Below are 18,138 nucleotides of genomic sequence, written 5' to 3'. Positions count from 1 at the left end.
TCTACTTATCATTTGATAGGAATAGAAGTTTGGTTTTAAGAAATTGTCTTTATGTACCCAGTTTCAGAAAGAATTTAATTTCAGTTTCTAAACTGTATTTGGGTGGATATTCTGTTTCTTTTAATAATAATGTGGTTAGAAAGAGAAATAGGGTTATTATATGTTCTGGTGCATTGGTTGGTAATTTATATACTTTAAATCTAATTTCTTCCACAAAGTAATAAATGGAAATTAATAACACATCTTCTAACTCTAATAAGAGAAAAGAACCTTCGAAAATGAACCAAACATATCTTTGGCATCTAAGACTTGGTCATATTAACTTAAGTAGGATTCAAAGGCTTATAGCCGATGGACTCTTGGGTTCATTAGAGTTGGAAAACTTTCCTACCTATGAATCTTGCTTGGAAGGTAAAATGACCAAGAGACCTTTTAAGGTCAAGGGGTATAGAACCAAAGATGTGTTAGAATTGGTTCATTTTGATTTGTGAGGTCCTATGTCTATCTAGGCAAGAGGTGGTTATGAATACTTTGTCTCATTTATAGACGATTATTCAAGATACGGATACATTTACTTGATGCACCGCAAGTCTGAATGCTTTGATAAGTTCAAAGAATATAGGGCTGATGTGGAGAAACGTCTTGGTAAAAGTATCAAGACACTACGGTTTGACCGTGGTGGCGAATACCTCTTTGGAGAATTTAGGAATTACTTATCAGAAGCCGGGATCCAATCCCAATTGTCTGCACCTGGTACACCCCAATAGAATGGTGTAGCAGAACAAAGGAATAAAACTCTTATGGAAATGGTTAGATCGATGATGAGTTATTCAGAATTATCAAATTTATTTTGGGGATATGCTCTGGAAACAGTGGAAAGGTTCGACACTTGTACAAAATTTTTGTACAGTGGAACCGGTACGATCTACCTAGCACCAACCAACAATGAACCTCATCAATCTCTAGGACCTTGCATTGGTGGTCAGATCTAGCTTGGAGAAGAAGAAGAGAAAGGAGGTTTCGTTTCCTAGTTTTCCATGGAGCTTGGTTGGTGGCCGAGACTTATAATCTCTTGGAGAAGGTTGCTTGGCCGAATCTTGGAAGAAGGAAGAAGAAGGGCTTGGGTGGTTCTCATCTCAGTAGATCGTCGCCCACATGACGTCCGAGATAAGAAGAGGAATACGGTAGAAGATCAAGAGGTTGTTACTTACAAAGAAAGGTATAACTAGTAATTGTTTTCCGTATCATATTAGTTTTTCTTTATATGAATTCCAAACACAAGAGACATATAATTCTAGGTTTTGAATTTGTTATTCGAGTTTGTGTTTTTTTTTTTAGTTTTTTGAATTTGTGATTTGATTGTTCCTTTTGGTTAAACTTACGGTTATATAAGTAAATTAAATATTGAATTTTGTTAGGAGGTTTTGTTGAGGCAGTGGTGGATGTTCGCATACCCAAGAAGGCCAAGTGTCTCATCATGTTTGACCTAGGAACCGATTTTCGAAATTAATATTTAATTAAATTTATAACATAGGTGGATTTGGATCAATAATGTTAAACATCATTTGTGATCAAAGTCTAAACCATTAAAAACAGATAAATTAAATTTGGAATCAATAATGTTAAGTTCCGTTTGCGATTTCGAATTTAATTTCTAAAGAACACAATAGGTTGTTAGGAAAGGTTCGACACTTGTACAAAATTTTTGTGCAGTGAAACCGATACGATCTTCCTACGACCAACCAACAACATGAGCTCTATAAAAGGAGGCTCAAGACATCTATTCACAACATCAAATCTCTATTACTACTCTTCCAAAAGTGCTCTTCTTGTGCTCCTATGTTAACGTGTTGCACTACTGATCTTCTACTTCAATTGGCAATTAGGGCTTGTAATGTTTCTTTCATTTTAGTGGTCATACATATTGTGTGTTTAAATGTTCTTAATTTTTAGATTCTTTTATAGAGTCTCTCCACCTAGAGAGACTTTCTGGAAAGGAAAGATTTTAAATAAGAATCAATTTTTAGTTTAATTCTTGAAAAGTAGATTTTACTTGGCATTCTATTTGCATACTTATTGTGCTAAGTACTCTATTGATTCCTGTAGATTGTGTTAAGTTTTCTATTGATCCATGCATGTTAAAGTTTGTCAACTATTGTCTAATTTTTTGTATTCTGTTTATTTAAGTTAGGATTTATTTTTCTTGTTACAAGATGGTTTAATTTCTACTACATATTCACCCTCCTCTAGTGTGCAATTAGATCCTATAAATTGATATTAGAGCAGGTTGAGTTGATAATATGTTAGGGAACCTTATTTTGGTGCATCTCTAGGCTGGATAAGGCATATCACTACAACGAAAACTGCAAATGACAACGGATATTATCCGTTGTCGTAGGGTCAAAAAATCGTTGTAACTGAGGGTATTGTAGAATGTATTGCCCTACGACAACGGTTTTGAATCCGTTGTCTTTGTAGACATTTGACAACGATTTTTATCCGTTGTTGTTTATATACTCAAAATTTGTTTACGAAGGATACGACAACGTTTTAAAATCATCGTAGTAGATAATTTTAACAGAAATAAAACATTGTAGTAGACTCTTTTTACAACAGATATAAATCGTTGTGGTAGATAATATTTACTCGTTTTGCTTTTTTTTACAACAGTTATAAATTGTTGTGGTATATAATTTTAATACATTTTACAACGGATAAAATCATTATCTTTTATCACTTTTTTCAAAAAAAAATCCGTTATGGTTTACATAGTTTTTACAATATTTTTAACTGTTGTCTTTAATGTTCATTAATACCAAACAACCAATCTTATTTTAATATAAGCAAACCACTGATACAAAACTAAATATTTACTACATTAAATCCAAAATATCCAAAATGAATTGTTACTCATCAAAATACACATGTTTTCCATTACTGTTCTCCATATACATTAAATCACAATTTTTCCATTTGCTGTTCTCCATATGACTTTTAATTTACAAATTAGCAAGGCAAGCTACATCCTAACAAAGCTCACGTCTTGCATCAAAAAACTTAAATCATGTCTTGCTCACGAATGGCCCGACCTACAAGAGAAAAATTTAACAAAACTTATCAAATTCCAGAATTCCAGATTATAGTCTACATGACAACACGAATTCTTGGAAAACAAACATTAATACAAGATAGAATAGATATTAGGTGTTGTTTCATGCTACACAAGTCAAACAAAATGATACAAATAAGTGTGTATCAAGAAACAACTGGCAACATCCATTCATGCAGGATAAAATTCCATTATACTCAACACAAAAGAAGGAATGATCTTTTCTTCCTTGAGAATTATACCTCCTTGTCACTCGTTTGACCAAACTAACATGCAGTATATAAAGCGAACTATTAAGAAATCAAACTACAGTATATAGATGTTTTCTATATCAATATACTATGGATCATACACGGAATGCCTTTACAAGCTCATCATTTCATTCTCAAGCAATCACTAACATGCATATAGATTAACATAGTTGAGCTTAATGAAGCATCATAATTGTCATTCGCGATGATACTTGCAAGGTCTAACAAGATGGAAGTAGGAAATAAAAATTTGTCATCAACAATGAATTTCCAATGTACTTTTGCCACAGTAGTATTATTCACAAGGAGTCATCTGTTAGTTAGAGCCCTAGAGCCAATCATTTGATAATTGTTGTATGGACTCATTGTATCATATTTCTTATATATATAAAGACATTTGTTTATGGTTATTATGCTTACTTGTATTGGTGCCAAATAACTAAGTATAATAGCGTCCTTGAGTAGAAGGTTTTTACCTATATCAATCGATTGGTTGAATCGATAGTGAGATGATATAGGGAACACTACTCTTAATCATTCCTAGTCAAGTATTAACATTCACAAACAATGTTAATGTGACGAGACTAGCATGTAAGTTAACTCGATGACTTTATCTCACAAGTCATGGATATGGAGATATCAAATTGACACATGGGTATGCATTGGAGAATATATACTGAATGACCCGCCATGAGAAAATATCATGAATTGTTATATGAGTGTCATATACTTTCTCATGTGGCTATTAGTATGAATATTAGTCCTTGAACCTGAAGTCACCATAGTTCCCTATATAAGGAGTTACATACTTTGGCTTCGTCAAACGTCACCTGTAACTGGGTGGACTGTAAAGGCGATTACTGGGTATGTAACAAATTATGCAGAGGGATGTGAGTGATGTAGATGAGATCTATCCCTCCTATATGACGGGAGTGTCATCATTATTCTTGATATAGTGAGACTACTAAGTGCATAACCATGCCCAAATGAGTCAATATGAGATGTTGAGCCATTTGATTAAGTGAGTCTACTTGGGATTCAAGATTTAGATTGATTAGAGAATGACATGGTCTATGCCTCACATTGATCAATCTGGATGTCAAGGATAGAAGGACATTTGTCATATATTGTGAGGGGTCACAATTAGTAGTCACAAGGTGATGTTGGATCTCAACATTCTTGTAATTTGGGTAGTAATGATTTGCTGCTAGATATCACTCATTACTTATACTTCCAAATGGATTTAAGAGCATTGCCAACGTTACAAGAACCTATAGGATCACACACAAAAGATAATTAGATGGAGATTAGGTTCATTTGATGTACTTAGAGGATTAGGTTCATATGATGAACCAAATTAGATTAAGAGTAATCCAAAGTAAACTAATTGAGTTGGACTCAATTTGGTTCATGTGTTAAATGAGTCTAATTTGGACTTAGACTCATTGAGCCAATTTAATTCAATGAATAGAGATTCATTAAATTAAAATTGACTTGAACCAATGGTTAGATTTGATCAACCATGGGAGAGAAGTGGTCAAGTTTGACTTGACTTAAGAGGAAGATAAAAGGTCAAGTTTAACTTGACCATTGTCACCTCATTTGTGAGTTGACATTAAGTGGGCTAATGATGATATGCCACATCATCAAGATTAGCACATGTGTGTGCCACATCATGAGGGAGATCAAGAGTTGTGACTCTTGATATCTCATGGGGTTTAAAAGCCCCTTCTTGAAGTGGCCGACCACTTTAACACAAGTGAGAGTTTCATTTTGCTTTGTGTAACCTCCTTCTTCTTCCTCTCTACCTGTCTTCTCTCCATTTCCTCCACCATTGCCGATCCTCTAAGGTTGCTAGCACATCTTTAGAGGTTCTCTCTATCGATTTGTTCGTGTGGATACACATAGAGAGTTGTACACTTGACAACCTTGAGATCCGGCGAACCTTGGATGAGCAGGATACGCGAAGGGCTTCGCTATAAAGGTATAAGTCTCTTCCTTGTAGATCTAGTGTAGATCTAGGGTAGAAAACATGTACACGAAGTTTTTATGAAATTTTATAACTTCGCACAGATCCTGTGGTATGGGATTCGGGGTTTCCGCAACGCAAAAAGCAGTTTTTGCGTCCCGAAAAACCCAACAGTGGTATCAGAACCATGTGCGAAGCGTGTACGTGTTTTATTTGTATTTTTATGAAAAATATCAGTTCTGTAAGTTTCTGTAAATTTATGATTTTTATGTATTTTATGAGTATTTTTCTCGTAGAAGCGAAACAACAAGTGTTTGAACACTTGTAGGCTTCGACTACCGAGAAACACCTTCCGAATCGGCAAGGTCTCGCCCAAAATGATTTGGGACAGCGGGCTAAGGCGTTGTAGGATCGCTTAGGAACACTTGCAATGGTTATATCGCAAGTACGGGTGCTGCCCCTAACCCCGCAAGGGGCTTCGTTCCGCGATTGTGCCCGAAAATCGCTAATCGGGACTGCCGAGAAGTTGCGACTCATAAAATCGTAAAAATATTAGAAAAAATTACAGAAATTTATGAAAATCACATAATTTAGAATTATGTATCATTTTGTGATGGTCATGATCCAAAGAACCCAATTTGATTGGAAATATGTGTTGTAATTCATAATATGGCCCGCGCGCCATTTTGTGTGTTTGTGCATGTTGTACTTGATTCGCGACCTGCGCGTCGTGCCCTTCTATTTATATTCCTGTTGTAAAATAGTTATTAGACTCGAATGTAACTCGAGTTTCACCTTTTATAATGTACAAAATTGGAGCAGTGGAAAGTCCACTCGAGACGGAGTTACGAGGAGGGTGCGAGCAACACATGACGGTCAAAGGGAGGAGCTTGATGAAGCTATTAACCCTAGGTTGACCAACCGATCTTCTCATTGGCTTGAGAAGATCGTAGTAGGGCCATGACTAATCACAAAATTTAATTAATTGCTTGTGTGTGTGTATGTGATGCATGCTAGATTAGTAATTAATTAGTGCCTTAACGATTAGATTAGATCTAAATCGCGCACATGATGCACCTCCACGATTAGATTAGATCTAAATCGCGTATATGATACACATCGTCGATTAGATTAGATCTCAATCGCGTCAACTCGAAATGCCTACCTTGCCGTGATACCCATCACTACCTCGATCACATATTGTTGAATCTGCCAAAGCAGAGCAACGCATATTATCTTGGTAAGGTGCGGAGGGATAATTTTGGTCCCGCCTATAAACGCATGGGTGAGTACAACTCAATTAGATTGAGTAACTAGTTAACTCAATTGGATCGAGTTTAACTATAGGTATTTTCCAATGGTTGGTAGATAGGTCAAAATCACATTTATATTAATTTTTTGGATGATTTAGCCAAAGCTAACTCAAGTTTTAATATATATGCGGATCTTAATCCTATAAACAAGAGTTGCATAGAGATATAATTGGTAATTAGTTACCTACCGATCATACTAAGTCTTGGGCAATTTAGCCAAAGTTAACTCAAGGCATAGTATGATGTGGATCTTGTCCCACTTGAATTGTAGAATTCAACGGGAGCATCATTTAATTAAAGGTCTAATTAGATGATTAATTGTAATATGATATTTATTTTTCTGCATTTTTCTGTTGTAGATTACCATGTCATCAAACACGAACTCCTTCTCCCTGCGTTTTGTCCTCGATAAGGACAAGCTCAATGGAGCTAACTTCCTGGACTAGTACAGGAACTTGAGAATAGTTCTCACACAGGAACGAAAACTGTACGTCCTGGAGCAGCCCATTCCTGAGGCACCTCCTGCCACTGCCACGCGAGTTGATTGTGATGCTTACAAGAAACATCAAGATGACGCATTAGATGTGTCATGTCTTATGCTCGCGACCATGAACTCTGAGCTTCAGAAGCAACACGAGTTGATGAGCGCTTATGATATGGTTGAACATCTTCGTCAACTATATCAAGGACAAGCGAGGCATGAGAGATTCGAGATTTCTAAGGCACTGTTTCAGTGCAAGATGCAAGATGAGACTCCCGTAGGCCCCTATGTACTCAAAATGATTAGGTACATAGAAAACCTACAGAGTTTGGGATTCCCGCTTGGCCAAGAGCTGGCCACTGACCTAATCTTGCAATCCTTGCCAGATAGCTATAGTCAATTCATTCTAAATTATAACATGAACGAAATTGACAAGTCATTGCCCGAGCTACTTAGCATGTTAAGAACTGCTGAGCTCAACCTTGAGAAGGTTAAGCCCAACTCTATTCTGATGGTTCAGAAAAACAAGGGCAAGGGCAAGCCCAAAGCTAGGGGAAAGTTCCAAGCCAAGGCTAAAGGCAAGGCACTGAAACCCAAAGGAGGGGTTGCCAAGGATGCTACCTGCTTCCACTGCGGTCAGACCGGGCACTGGAAGAGGAACTGCAAAGTGTACCTAGAAGATCTTAAAAAGAAGAGAAGTGAGACTTCCACTTCAGGTATATATGTTATAGAATCAATCTATCTATTTCTTCATCATGGGTATTAGATACCGGATGTACTTCTCACATTTGTACTAATGTGCAGGCGCTGAGAAATAGCAGGGCATTGACGAAGGGCGAGATGGACCTACGCGTAGGCAATGGAGCACGAGTTGCTGTTGTTTCTGTAGGAACTTATTCTCTATCTCTGCCCTCTGGGCTTATACTAGAATTGGATGATTGTTGTTATGTGTCTGCTCTGACTAAGAACATTATATCAGTTTCTTGTTTAGAAAAGAAAGAATTTTCATTTATAATAAAGAACAAATGTTGTTCAGTTTATTTAAATGATATATTCTATTGTAGTGCACCTCTGATGAGCGGATTCTATATTTTAGACCTTGAGAACTCTATCCATAACATAAGTATCAAGAGGTTCAAGTCAAATGACATGAACTAAACCTATATCTGGCACTATCGCTTAGGTCATATAAATGACAAACGCTTATCCCAACTCCATAAAAATGGTTTGCTGGACTCATTTGATTTTGAATCATATGAGATATGCGAGTCATGCCTACTGGGCAAGATGACGAAGACTCCCTTTAGTGGATACAGCAAGAGAGCGACTGACTTGTTAGGACTTATACATAGTGATGTATGTGGCTCTTTCAATGTCACTGCCAGGGGTGGTTATAGGTACTTCATTACATTTACTGATGACTTCAGTAGATATAGTTATGTGTAATTGATGACACATAAGTCAGAATCCTTTGAAAAGTTCAAAGCATTCAAGAATGAAGTACAAACTCAGATTGGTAAGAGTATTAAGATACTTCGATCAGATCGAGGTGAAGAATTCCTTAGCCATGAGTTTCGTGACTATCTAGTTGAGTGTGGGATCCTATCCCAACTCACTCCTCCTGGAACACCACAGTGGAATTGTGTATTCGAAAGGAGGAATCGTACCTTATTAGATATGGTACGGTCTATGATGAGTCACATAGATCTTCCTACATCTCTTTGGGGCTATGCTCTAGACACAACAGCGTTCATACTCAACCGAGTTCCATCCAAGGCTGTGATAAAGACACCATATAGAATATGGACTGGGAGAGATTCCCAGGTGTCTTTTATGAGGATTTGGGGTTGTGAGGCTTACGTTCGATGTCAAGTCCCAAACAAACTATGACCCAAATATGATAAGTGCTATTTTATTGGTTATCCCAAGGAAACGAAGGGATATTACTTCTACATTCCCAGTCAACACAAGGTAGTTGTGGCAAAGACTGAGGTATTTCTAGAAAGGGATTTTGTTTCTAGAAAAACTAGTGGGAGTACGTTCGATCTTGAAGAAGTTCAAGATGTGAACCATAGCACTGAAGCCTCGATGGAAGTTGAACTGGAACCACAAAGTGTTGTGGATGATGTTGTTCCACAAGGAGTTGAGGAACCACAACCAGTTCGAGTATACCTACCTCTTCGCAGGTCTGATAGGATACGTCGTCAGCCTGAAAGATATTCATTTCTCTTGTCTGACCATGATGACGTTGTGCTCATTGAGGATGAGCCTACCTCCTATCAGGAAGCTGTGATGAGACCAGATTCGGAGAAATGACTAGAGGTCATGAGACCGATATGGAATCCATGTATACTAACCAAGTATGGACTTTGGTTGATCCACCTGAAGGGGTCAAACCCATTGGGGGTAAGTGGGTCTTTAAGAAAAAGACTGACATGGATGGACTTATTTATAAGGGTCGCTTGGTAGCAAAAGGTTTCAAGCAAATTCATGGTATTGACTATGATAAAACTTTTTCTCCAAGAGCGATGTTTAAATCCATTCGAATCATGCTTGCTATTGCAGCATACCACGATTATAAGATCTGGTAGATGGATGTCAAAACCACGTTTCTGAATGGAAACTTGCTTGAGGATGTGTACATGACACAACCTGAGGGTTTTGTAGATCCACAGCATACTAGTAGAGTATGCAAGCTGCATAGGTCCATTTATGGGTTAAAGCAAGCTTCTCGGAGCTGGAATCTTCGATTCGATGATGCAATTAAATAGTTTAGTTTCATCAAGAATGAAGATGAACCTTGTGTCTACAAGAAGGTTGTTGGGAGCGCAGTTGTCTTCCTTATATTGTATGTGGATGACATACTACTCATTGGGGAGGACATCCCTTTGTTGCAGTCTGTCAAGACTTGGCTAGGGACTTGTTTCTCAATGAAGGACTTAGGTGAAGCATCCCGCATTCTAGGCATACAGATCTATAGAGATAGATCTAAGAGATTGCTTGGCCTAAGTTAGAGTACATACATTGACAAGGTACTACTACGGTTTGCCATGCAGAACTCCAAGAAGGGATTTCTGCCGATGTCACATGGTGTGAGTCTTTCGAAGACTTAAGATCCCTTATCTAGAGAGGAGAGAGACCGCATGGATAAGATCCCTTATGCTTCAGCCATAGGATCTATCATGTACGCCATGCTATGTACTCGTCTTGATGTCTCGTATGCTTTGAGCATGACGAGCAGATAGAAGTCAGATCCATGTGAAAGTCACTGGATAGCGGTCAAGAATATTCTTAAGTATTTGAGAAGGACTAAAGAATATTTCTTGATATATGGAGGCAATGATGAGCTAGCTATAAAGGGTTACAGTGATGCTAGCTTCTAAACTGGCCAGGATGATTATTGATCGTAGTCTGTGTTCGTGTTTTGCATAAATAGTGGTGCTGTGAGTTGGAAGAGTTCGAAGCAGGACACAGTTGCTGATTCTATAATAGAAGCCGAGTATATTGCTACATCAGAAGCAACAAAGGAGGCAGTTTGGATCCGCAAGTTCATTACTAAACTTGGGGTGGTTCCTAGCATAGCTGATCCCATAGAACTCTATTGTGACAATAATGGAGCAATAGTACGGGCTAAGGAACCTCGCTCACACCAGCGGACCAAACACATACTACGACGCTTCCATCTCATTCGAGAGATCATCGATAGAGGAGATGTGAAGATTTACAGAGTACCCACTGAGGCTAACATCGCAGATCCCTTGACCAAGGCTTTGGCACAGAAGAAGCATGATGGTCACACTAAGTTATTAAGCCTTAGAGCCTATACTGATTGGCACTAGTACTAGTGGGAGATTGTTAGTTAGAGTCCTAGAGCCAATAATTTGATGATTGCTGTATGGACTCATTGTATCATATTTCTTATATATATAAAGACATTTGTTTATGCTTATTATACTTACTTGTATTGGTGTCAAATAACTAAGTATAATAGCGTCCTTTAGTAGAAGGTTCTTACCTATATCGATCGATTGGTTGAATCGATAGTGAGATGATAAAGGGAACACTACTCTTAATCATTCCTAGTCAAGTATTAACATTCAGGGACAATGTTAATGTGACGAGACTAGCACGTAGGTCAACTCGATGACTTGATCTCACAAGTCATGGATATGGAGATATCAAGTTGACACATGGGTATGCATTGGAGAATGTATACTGAATGACCCGCCATGAGAAAATATCATGGATCGTTATATGAGTGTCATATACTTTCTCATGTGGCTATTAGTATGACTATTAGTCCTTGAACCTGAAGTCACCATGGTTCCCTACATAAGGAGTTACATACTTTGGCTTCGTCAAACGTCACCTGTAACTGGGTGGACTATAAAGGCGATTACTGGGTATGTAACAAATTATGCGGAGGGATGTGAGTGATGTAGATGGGATCTATCCCTCCTATATGACGGGAGTGACATCATTATTCTTGATAGAGTGAGACCACTAAGTGCATGGTCATGCCCAAATGAGTCAATATGAGATGTTGAGCTCATTTGATTGAGTAAGTTTACTTGGGATTCAAGATTTAGATTGATTAGAGGATGACACGATCTATGCCTCACATTGATCAATCTAGATGTCAAGGATAGAAGGACACTTGTCATATATTGTGAGGGGTCACAATTAGTAGTCACAAGGTGATGTTGGATCTCAACATTCTTGTAACTTGGGTAGTAATGATGTGTTGCTAGATACCGCTCATTACTTATGCTTCTAAATGGGTTTAAGAGCATTGTCAATGTTACAAGAACATATAGGGTCACACACAAAGGGCAATTAGATGGAGATTAGGTTCATTTGATGTACCTAGAGGATTAGGTTCATATGATGAACCAAATTGGATTAAGAGTAATCCAAAATAAACTAATTGAGTTGGACTCAATTTGGTTCATGTGTTAAATGAGTCTAATTTGGACTTAGACTCATTGAGTCAATTTAATTCAATAAATAGAGATTCATTAAATTAAAATTGACTTGAACCAATGGTTATATTTGATCAACCATGGGAGAGAAGTGGTCAAGTTTGACTTGACTTGAGAAGAAGATGAAAGATCAAGTTTGACTTGACCATTGCCACCTCATTTGTGAGTTGGCATTAAGTGGGCTAATGATGATATGCCACATCATCAAGATTAGCACATGTGTGTGCCACATCATGAGGGAGATCAAGAGTTGTGACTCTTGATATCCCATGGGGTTTAAACGCCCCTTCTTGAAGTGGCCGACCACTTTAACACAAGTGAGAGTTTCATTTTGCTTTGTGTAACCTCCTTCTTCTTCCTCTCTACCTTTCTTCTCTCCCTCTCCTCCACCATTGCTGATCCTCTAAGGTTGCTAGCACATATTTAGAGGTTCTGTCCATCGATTTGTTCGTGTGGATACGCATAGAGGGTTGTACACTTGACAACCTTGAGATCCGGCGAACCTTGGACGAGCGGGATACGCGAAGGGCTTCGCTACAAAGGTATAAGTCTCTTCCTTGTAGATCTAGTGTAGATCTAGGCTAGAAAACATGTACACGGAGTTTTTACGAAATTTTATAACTTCGCACGGATCCTGTGGCATGGGATTCGGGGTTTCCGCAACGCAAAAAGCGATTTTTACGGCCCGAAAAACCCAACATCATCAACAAAGTACGTAGTTCAACATAGTAAAAATTTAAATACAATTGTAAAAAAAAATAATAATAAATTATAGGATTAGACAAGGAAATTAAACTTGCAAATGAAACAAACACAGGTACAAAATTTAGGGCATCCCAATGGATATCAGATATTCCTTGGACAATAGAAAAATGCTAGGTAAAACGTTAAAGATGTATACATGGAGACTGTGAGATAGGAGGAAAAACAAAATTGAGTCATGACATATAGATGAAAATCATAAGGAGAGAACAAACAAGAAATTTGTAGAGCAACTCATAAGATACAAAAGGTCATCATCTAACAATTCACAAAGAGATAACTTCCACATTGTCAGTCCTTGCATAATTCGGAAACAACTAAATAAGCTACTCACACAACCCAACCATTATTAATTTTGGACCACAAAGAAACATACCAAGAAATACTGTTTGACGCATATTTGGCAACCATTTTTTAGGGAAAGAAAGTAGAAGTCCTGACCATAGATAACACATGGTTGCCAAACAAAATTATAAGGACACCACGAAATTTGTCGAATAGGTAATGCTCGAACTGTTTAACAGGTAACATAAATTCTAAGACAACAAAATGTCTCTTGGATTATAAAATGACTAACAAGACAAGAAAAGAATGAAAATTTCACAAGATACGATGCCATCTTATTCCTAACACTTCTCCAATTGCATAATTATAAAAGCTCAATAGTTGTAAACGTATGAGGAACTAAAATGTAAACATGAAAAACTCTCAAACAGACCAAAATATCTCAACGCCTAGTAGTACGGACTTAAGAACACTGGAATTAGAGCCACTCTAATGTCCATATATATCTTACTAAAAACATGACGTTGTCAATATCAAGCCATTCGATGAACATAAACTCATAGGTGATGCAACTCCAGTAGACAAATAGTATTTGAAAATAATCTATCACCAACCCATATGCCATATTGTTCTTTCACAACATCCTTTACCTGGTCGTCCTTGTCCTACAACTGGTAAAATTCAATGCAATTTTTATTTGTATACTGTTAGATGATAATGGGTGCAGGAAAATTATAGTTTCAGACATTTAAATTACTAGGATTATGACAGAAATAGTGGAGCATAAATAAACACCTAAGCATCTTCACCAGCTCCACCCTTTGCAAGATCATCTGTTGTGGCCAATCAAAACAACAATCACAAAGCAAGAAAAGACATTATTCTTCATTAGCTCAAGCATAAGAGAAGGAATTGTTTTGTTTTAGTAAACGACAATTATTATTACACATAAGAGTTGAGAGTTGAGCGGCCTAGAATGAACTGAAATTTCATGGGTTCCTAGATTGTATAAGAAAGCAGGCATCATACATAAGTAATGAATATAGTCTAGTAATTTATACCTAGTAATGAATATAGTCTAGTACGCAATCCGTCCATTCGGATCGCACTTCGTCAATTTCTTCGTTGGAGTAAATTATTTTCATGAAATGTTGTTAACAAACCCAGATTATATTAGTAAAAAAAATTAGTAATGAAGAAGCAAAGTCAAATAAAAGAAATTATTTGAGAAAATTGAGAATATGTCAAATATTACCATTGAGCTAAGTGAATCCTTCTCGCCGGTAACATTTCCTTCAATAATTTCTCTCATAAATTTCATCACATAAAACCCATATTGTTTAGCATCAGGTTGTCGAGGACCCTATGTTAACAAAAAATTATCAACGAATAATGCACAGTTAAATTTTTTTAAATTAATCACTAGTAAACATATGTGTGTATATATAATATACAAACCTTTACGACTTCCCATGTAGGCTTCTTTTTCCCTTTCCTTTCCTTGTTCGAATTGAACAATTTCAAGTTCCTTCGTACAACAAGAGTTGACATATGAGTAATAAATTAAATGCTTAATTAAAAAAAATATGTACTCATATTTCCAATCCTCATAACGATTGCGATGATTAAGTGAATCGAACAAATAAACCATCTCCACATAAGGGTCGATAACAGTCAAAATCCAATGACAACTATGCACAAAATAGATAGTCAATGCATAAATTCAACAAAATTATCAAAAAAATCTATTAGAAATAAAATTGTAATATTTATTTACCCAACATTGTGTGGTGCCAAAACTAGTTGATTTCTTGCTGCACCACTCAGCCTAGCAGCCAAAACACTTACACAACTATTTAAGTATTCAATCTTTTCATTTTTGTCCAGTTTGGATACATATGGCATTACTGGGAGGGTTTGTGGATCCACAAATCGGAACTTATCGACCTTGTTTTCTTTTTTTTTCATCTTTTGAAGAGAAACCTTCCATTGAAGTAAAATAATGTTACTATGTTAAACAAATAAAAGGAAAAAAATTCGAGTGAAGCGAAAACTTACCACATGTAAGCAACCAGACAATTAGCAGATATTGGCTCCAACTCATAAAAAGGTGTGATGTCTTCAATATTCACAAGCAGTTCGTACTCATTGCCAACGAAATCATGATAAAAAATAATTGATATATTTTTTTTCTAGGTTGTCCAAAATACGCTTAGAGTAACAGTACAATAAATGTAATAACCGTGGGACATTTGATGGCAAGACAAGATTACTTCTTGTCGCAACACTTTTCTTCCTTTGAGGCTTCTAAAAATTGCAAATATAAACATGTTAGTGGAATGTTCTATCTCTTATGTTCAACATCTTTTTGAACAACCTTTTAATTGGGTTTCAATTTCCATCAATGTTCTTGTTCATGCATGCAACCTCAAAGTACAGATTACATGTGTGTGCTAGCTCTTATATATCTTGTATTACTAAATTTTATCCAACAAATACATACAACCTTGAATCAAAATATAAGAATGTTTGGTTGGAAACTTCAATAAAACATTAGACGAGTTAGTGGCTTATTATGTTATAATGGAATGCACAAGAGAAGACGAGTTAGTGGCTTATCATGTTACAATGGACTGCACAAGAGAAAACAAGGAACTAGAATACAATTTTTTCAGGAATCTAGATATTTAATAAGACTCCAGTCTCAATTAGTGGCTCAAGGCTAATGTTAGCATTGTAACAGGAAGTGGCACTGTAGACACTTGAAGATCCAGAGGATATGAATCATCATCTTGATGGAATGGTGGCTCAATGAGGGTACTCAACTAATCATGTTGTTTGTAATCTTACTAACACTACCTATGTAGGGTTTCCAGAATGATTAATAGACTGGGAAGAGAATGGCAAACCTAGGATTTCCAGACTTCCTGAAACCGATCCGTCTTGATTCATTTGTTAGCTGGTGGAGATGATGGTGGTGGTGGAATCGCCGTCTCTGCCTCCTCATCCTCCTCCTTCGTCGTCTCTCCGTATCTGCCGCCCATCTCACAATACGTTCCCAGATCCCCTCGAGCACGGGTACCACGGACAACCGTGGCTGTTTCAATAGCGCGAAACCCTTCATGGCGTCGTCTTCCACCTTGATCTGTCGGAGTTCGACGGGGCGCCTCATCTCGCCCAGCAACCGGACGTCCACCACCCCTGTCGCGTCTCCTCCTCTGTCGCCTCTGAAGGAGTCGAGGACTGAAGAGAGGTACCACTGCTTGACGACCTCGTCGATGCCGATCGATGATGCGGCAGGTGGAGGCGCCTCCGCCGGAGTGGTATAAGAAGCAGCGGTCGCCAAGGCGCATGGACTTCATGTGGTTGAGGGCCTGGCGGTTCCGGACATCGTCCCAGGTAGAGACGCCACCGTTGGAGTGCTGGTCTTCCCAGGACTACTCCGCCGGCTCTGTCTTCAGCAACTAGTAGCTTTGCCGACCTTTCTCCATCACTTCCCCACACCTGTACCCGAAATGCTTTATTTTAGTTTACTAATTGTAATATAAAATAAAACAGGTAATTTTTTTTTTTAAGTGTGGCGCTGTGCATGGTTAAGTCACTCTACTCGCCGATCCTGGTCCGATCATTCTCCCCTCGCCGTTCATGGCCGAATCCGCCGCCGCCGCCGCCGAAGAGACGAGATCCGAATCAGAGGGGCTAGAGACACTGGCATTCGGCGTGGTCCCCTCGCTCTCCCTCAAGATCTGGCCTCCCACACAGCGGACGCGCGACGCGGTGATCCGCCTGGTGGAGACGCTGGCCACCGAATCCGTCCTCTCTAAGCTTTACGATCTCCTCTCAGAGGAAGAGGCTACGAGAGGAGAGTACATTGTGGAGGAAGATCCAGCAGAGGCGGCATCCCTTACTGTCATGGGCGTCGATAGGATGGTCGTAAAGAGATTGTATGAGGAAGAGAAAGAAATATGACTTAGGGGGCGTTTGGTTTAGAGGAATAGGAGTGGGGAATGGGAATGAGAATCATTGATTGTCATTGTTAATGTTTGGATTATAGGAATAGGAATACAAATAAGGGAATGAATCCTTGAAATTGGGTAATGACTCATTCCCATGTACCTCCCCTTCAATGAGTCATTACCCTATTTTCATCAATCAAAATATTTCCTTATTCCAAAAATACCCTTGACCTAAAACTAAAATTTTCTCCCTTAATATCAAATATCAAAATATATTTATTTATTTTTTCTTTCATATCACTTCTCTCTCTTTGTTCTCTCTCATCATATTTTCTCTCTCATCATTTTATCACACACTTTCTCTCTCCTTAATCTCTCCTATCACACTCTCTTTCCTCTTTTTTCTCATTACACTTTCTTTCTCATCATACTTTCTCTCTCCTCAATCTCTCCCATCACATTCTCTTTTTTCTTTTTTTTTTCTCATCTCACTTTCGCTCTCATCACACTTTCTCTCTCCTCAATCTCTCTTGTCACACTCTCTCCTTTTTTTTCCTTAACATACTTTCTCTTTCATCATCATACTTTCTCCCTCATCATACTTTCTCTCTCCTCAATCTCTCCCATCACACTCACTGTTCTCTTTTTTCTCATTACACTTTCTCTCTCATCACACACTCTTTCCTCTTTTTTCTCATTATATTTTCTCTCTCTTCATCCTCTCCCATCATACTTTCTCTCACATCATATTTTCTCTCTCATCTTCTCTCATCATGCTCTCTCCTATCACACTCTCTTTTCTCATTTTCTCTCATCACACTTTCTCTCTCTTCATTCTTTCTCATCATACTTTCTCTCTCATCATACTTTCTCTCTCATCATTCCCTTTCATCATATTTTTCTCTCATATCTATTTTTTTTCTCTTATTTTCCTTTAAGGGTACAAAAGGAAATTTTGTTTATTCCGATAGAAAATATGCAAGTAACCAAACATTGCTTTTAAGAGTGATATCCATGCTCATACCTATTC

At 37.8% G+C, this 18,138-nt stretch overlaps 1 protein-coding gene across 3 annotated transcripts; it reads right to left on the bottom strand.

Annotated features, from left to right (window-relative positions):
• Nucleotides 1–2,934: 2,934 nt before the first annotated feature.
• LOC121969979 lies at nucleotides 2,935–16,663 on the bottom strand. Of its 3 annotated transcripts, XM_042520334.1 has the most exons (5): nucleotides 16,062–16,663; nucleotides 14,611–14,680; nucleotides 14,408–14,515; nucleotides 13,948–13,985; nucleotides 13,493–13,823 (listed from the first exon to the last, which is right to left on the bottom strand). In XM_042520334.1, exons 1-5 carry the CDS (start codon nucleotides 16,322–16,324, stop codon nucleotides 13,799–13,801), a joined length of 504 nt encoding a protein of 167 aa, XP_042376268.1. In that variant the 5' UTR covers nucleotides 16,325–16,663; the 3' UTR covers nucleotides 13,493–13,798. The 3 variants fall into 3 exon arrangements, with proteins under 3 accessions (XP_042376269.1, XP_042376268.1, XP_042376270.1); XM_042520335.1 differs by lacking the exons at nucleotides 13,493–13,823; nucleotides 13,948–13,985 and adding an exon at nucleotides 2,935–3,089; XM_042520336.1 differs by having other exon boundaries at nucleotides 13,493–13,985.
• Between the last annotated feature and the right edge of the window lie 1,475 nt (nucleotides 16,664–18,138).

This window comes from Zingiber officinale, chromosome 4A (assembly GCF_018446385.1).
Source record: "Zingiber officinale cultivar Zhangliang chromosome 4A, Zo_v1.1, whole genome shotgun sequence".
Taxonomy (NCBI): Eukaryota; Viridiplantae; Streptophyta; class Magnoliopsida; order Zingiberales; family Zingiberaceae; genus Zingiber; species Zingiber officinale.
This window is presented reverse-complemented; position numbering and strand designations above follow the sequence as displayed.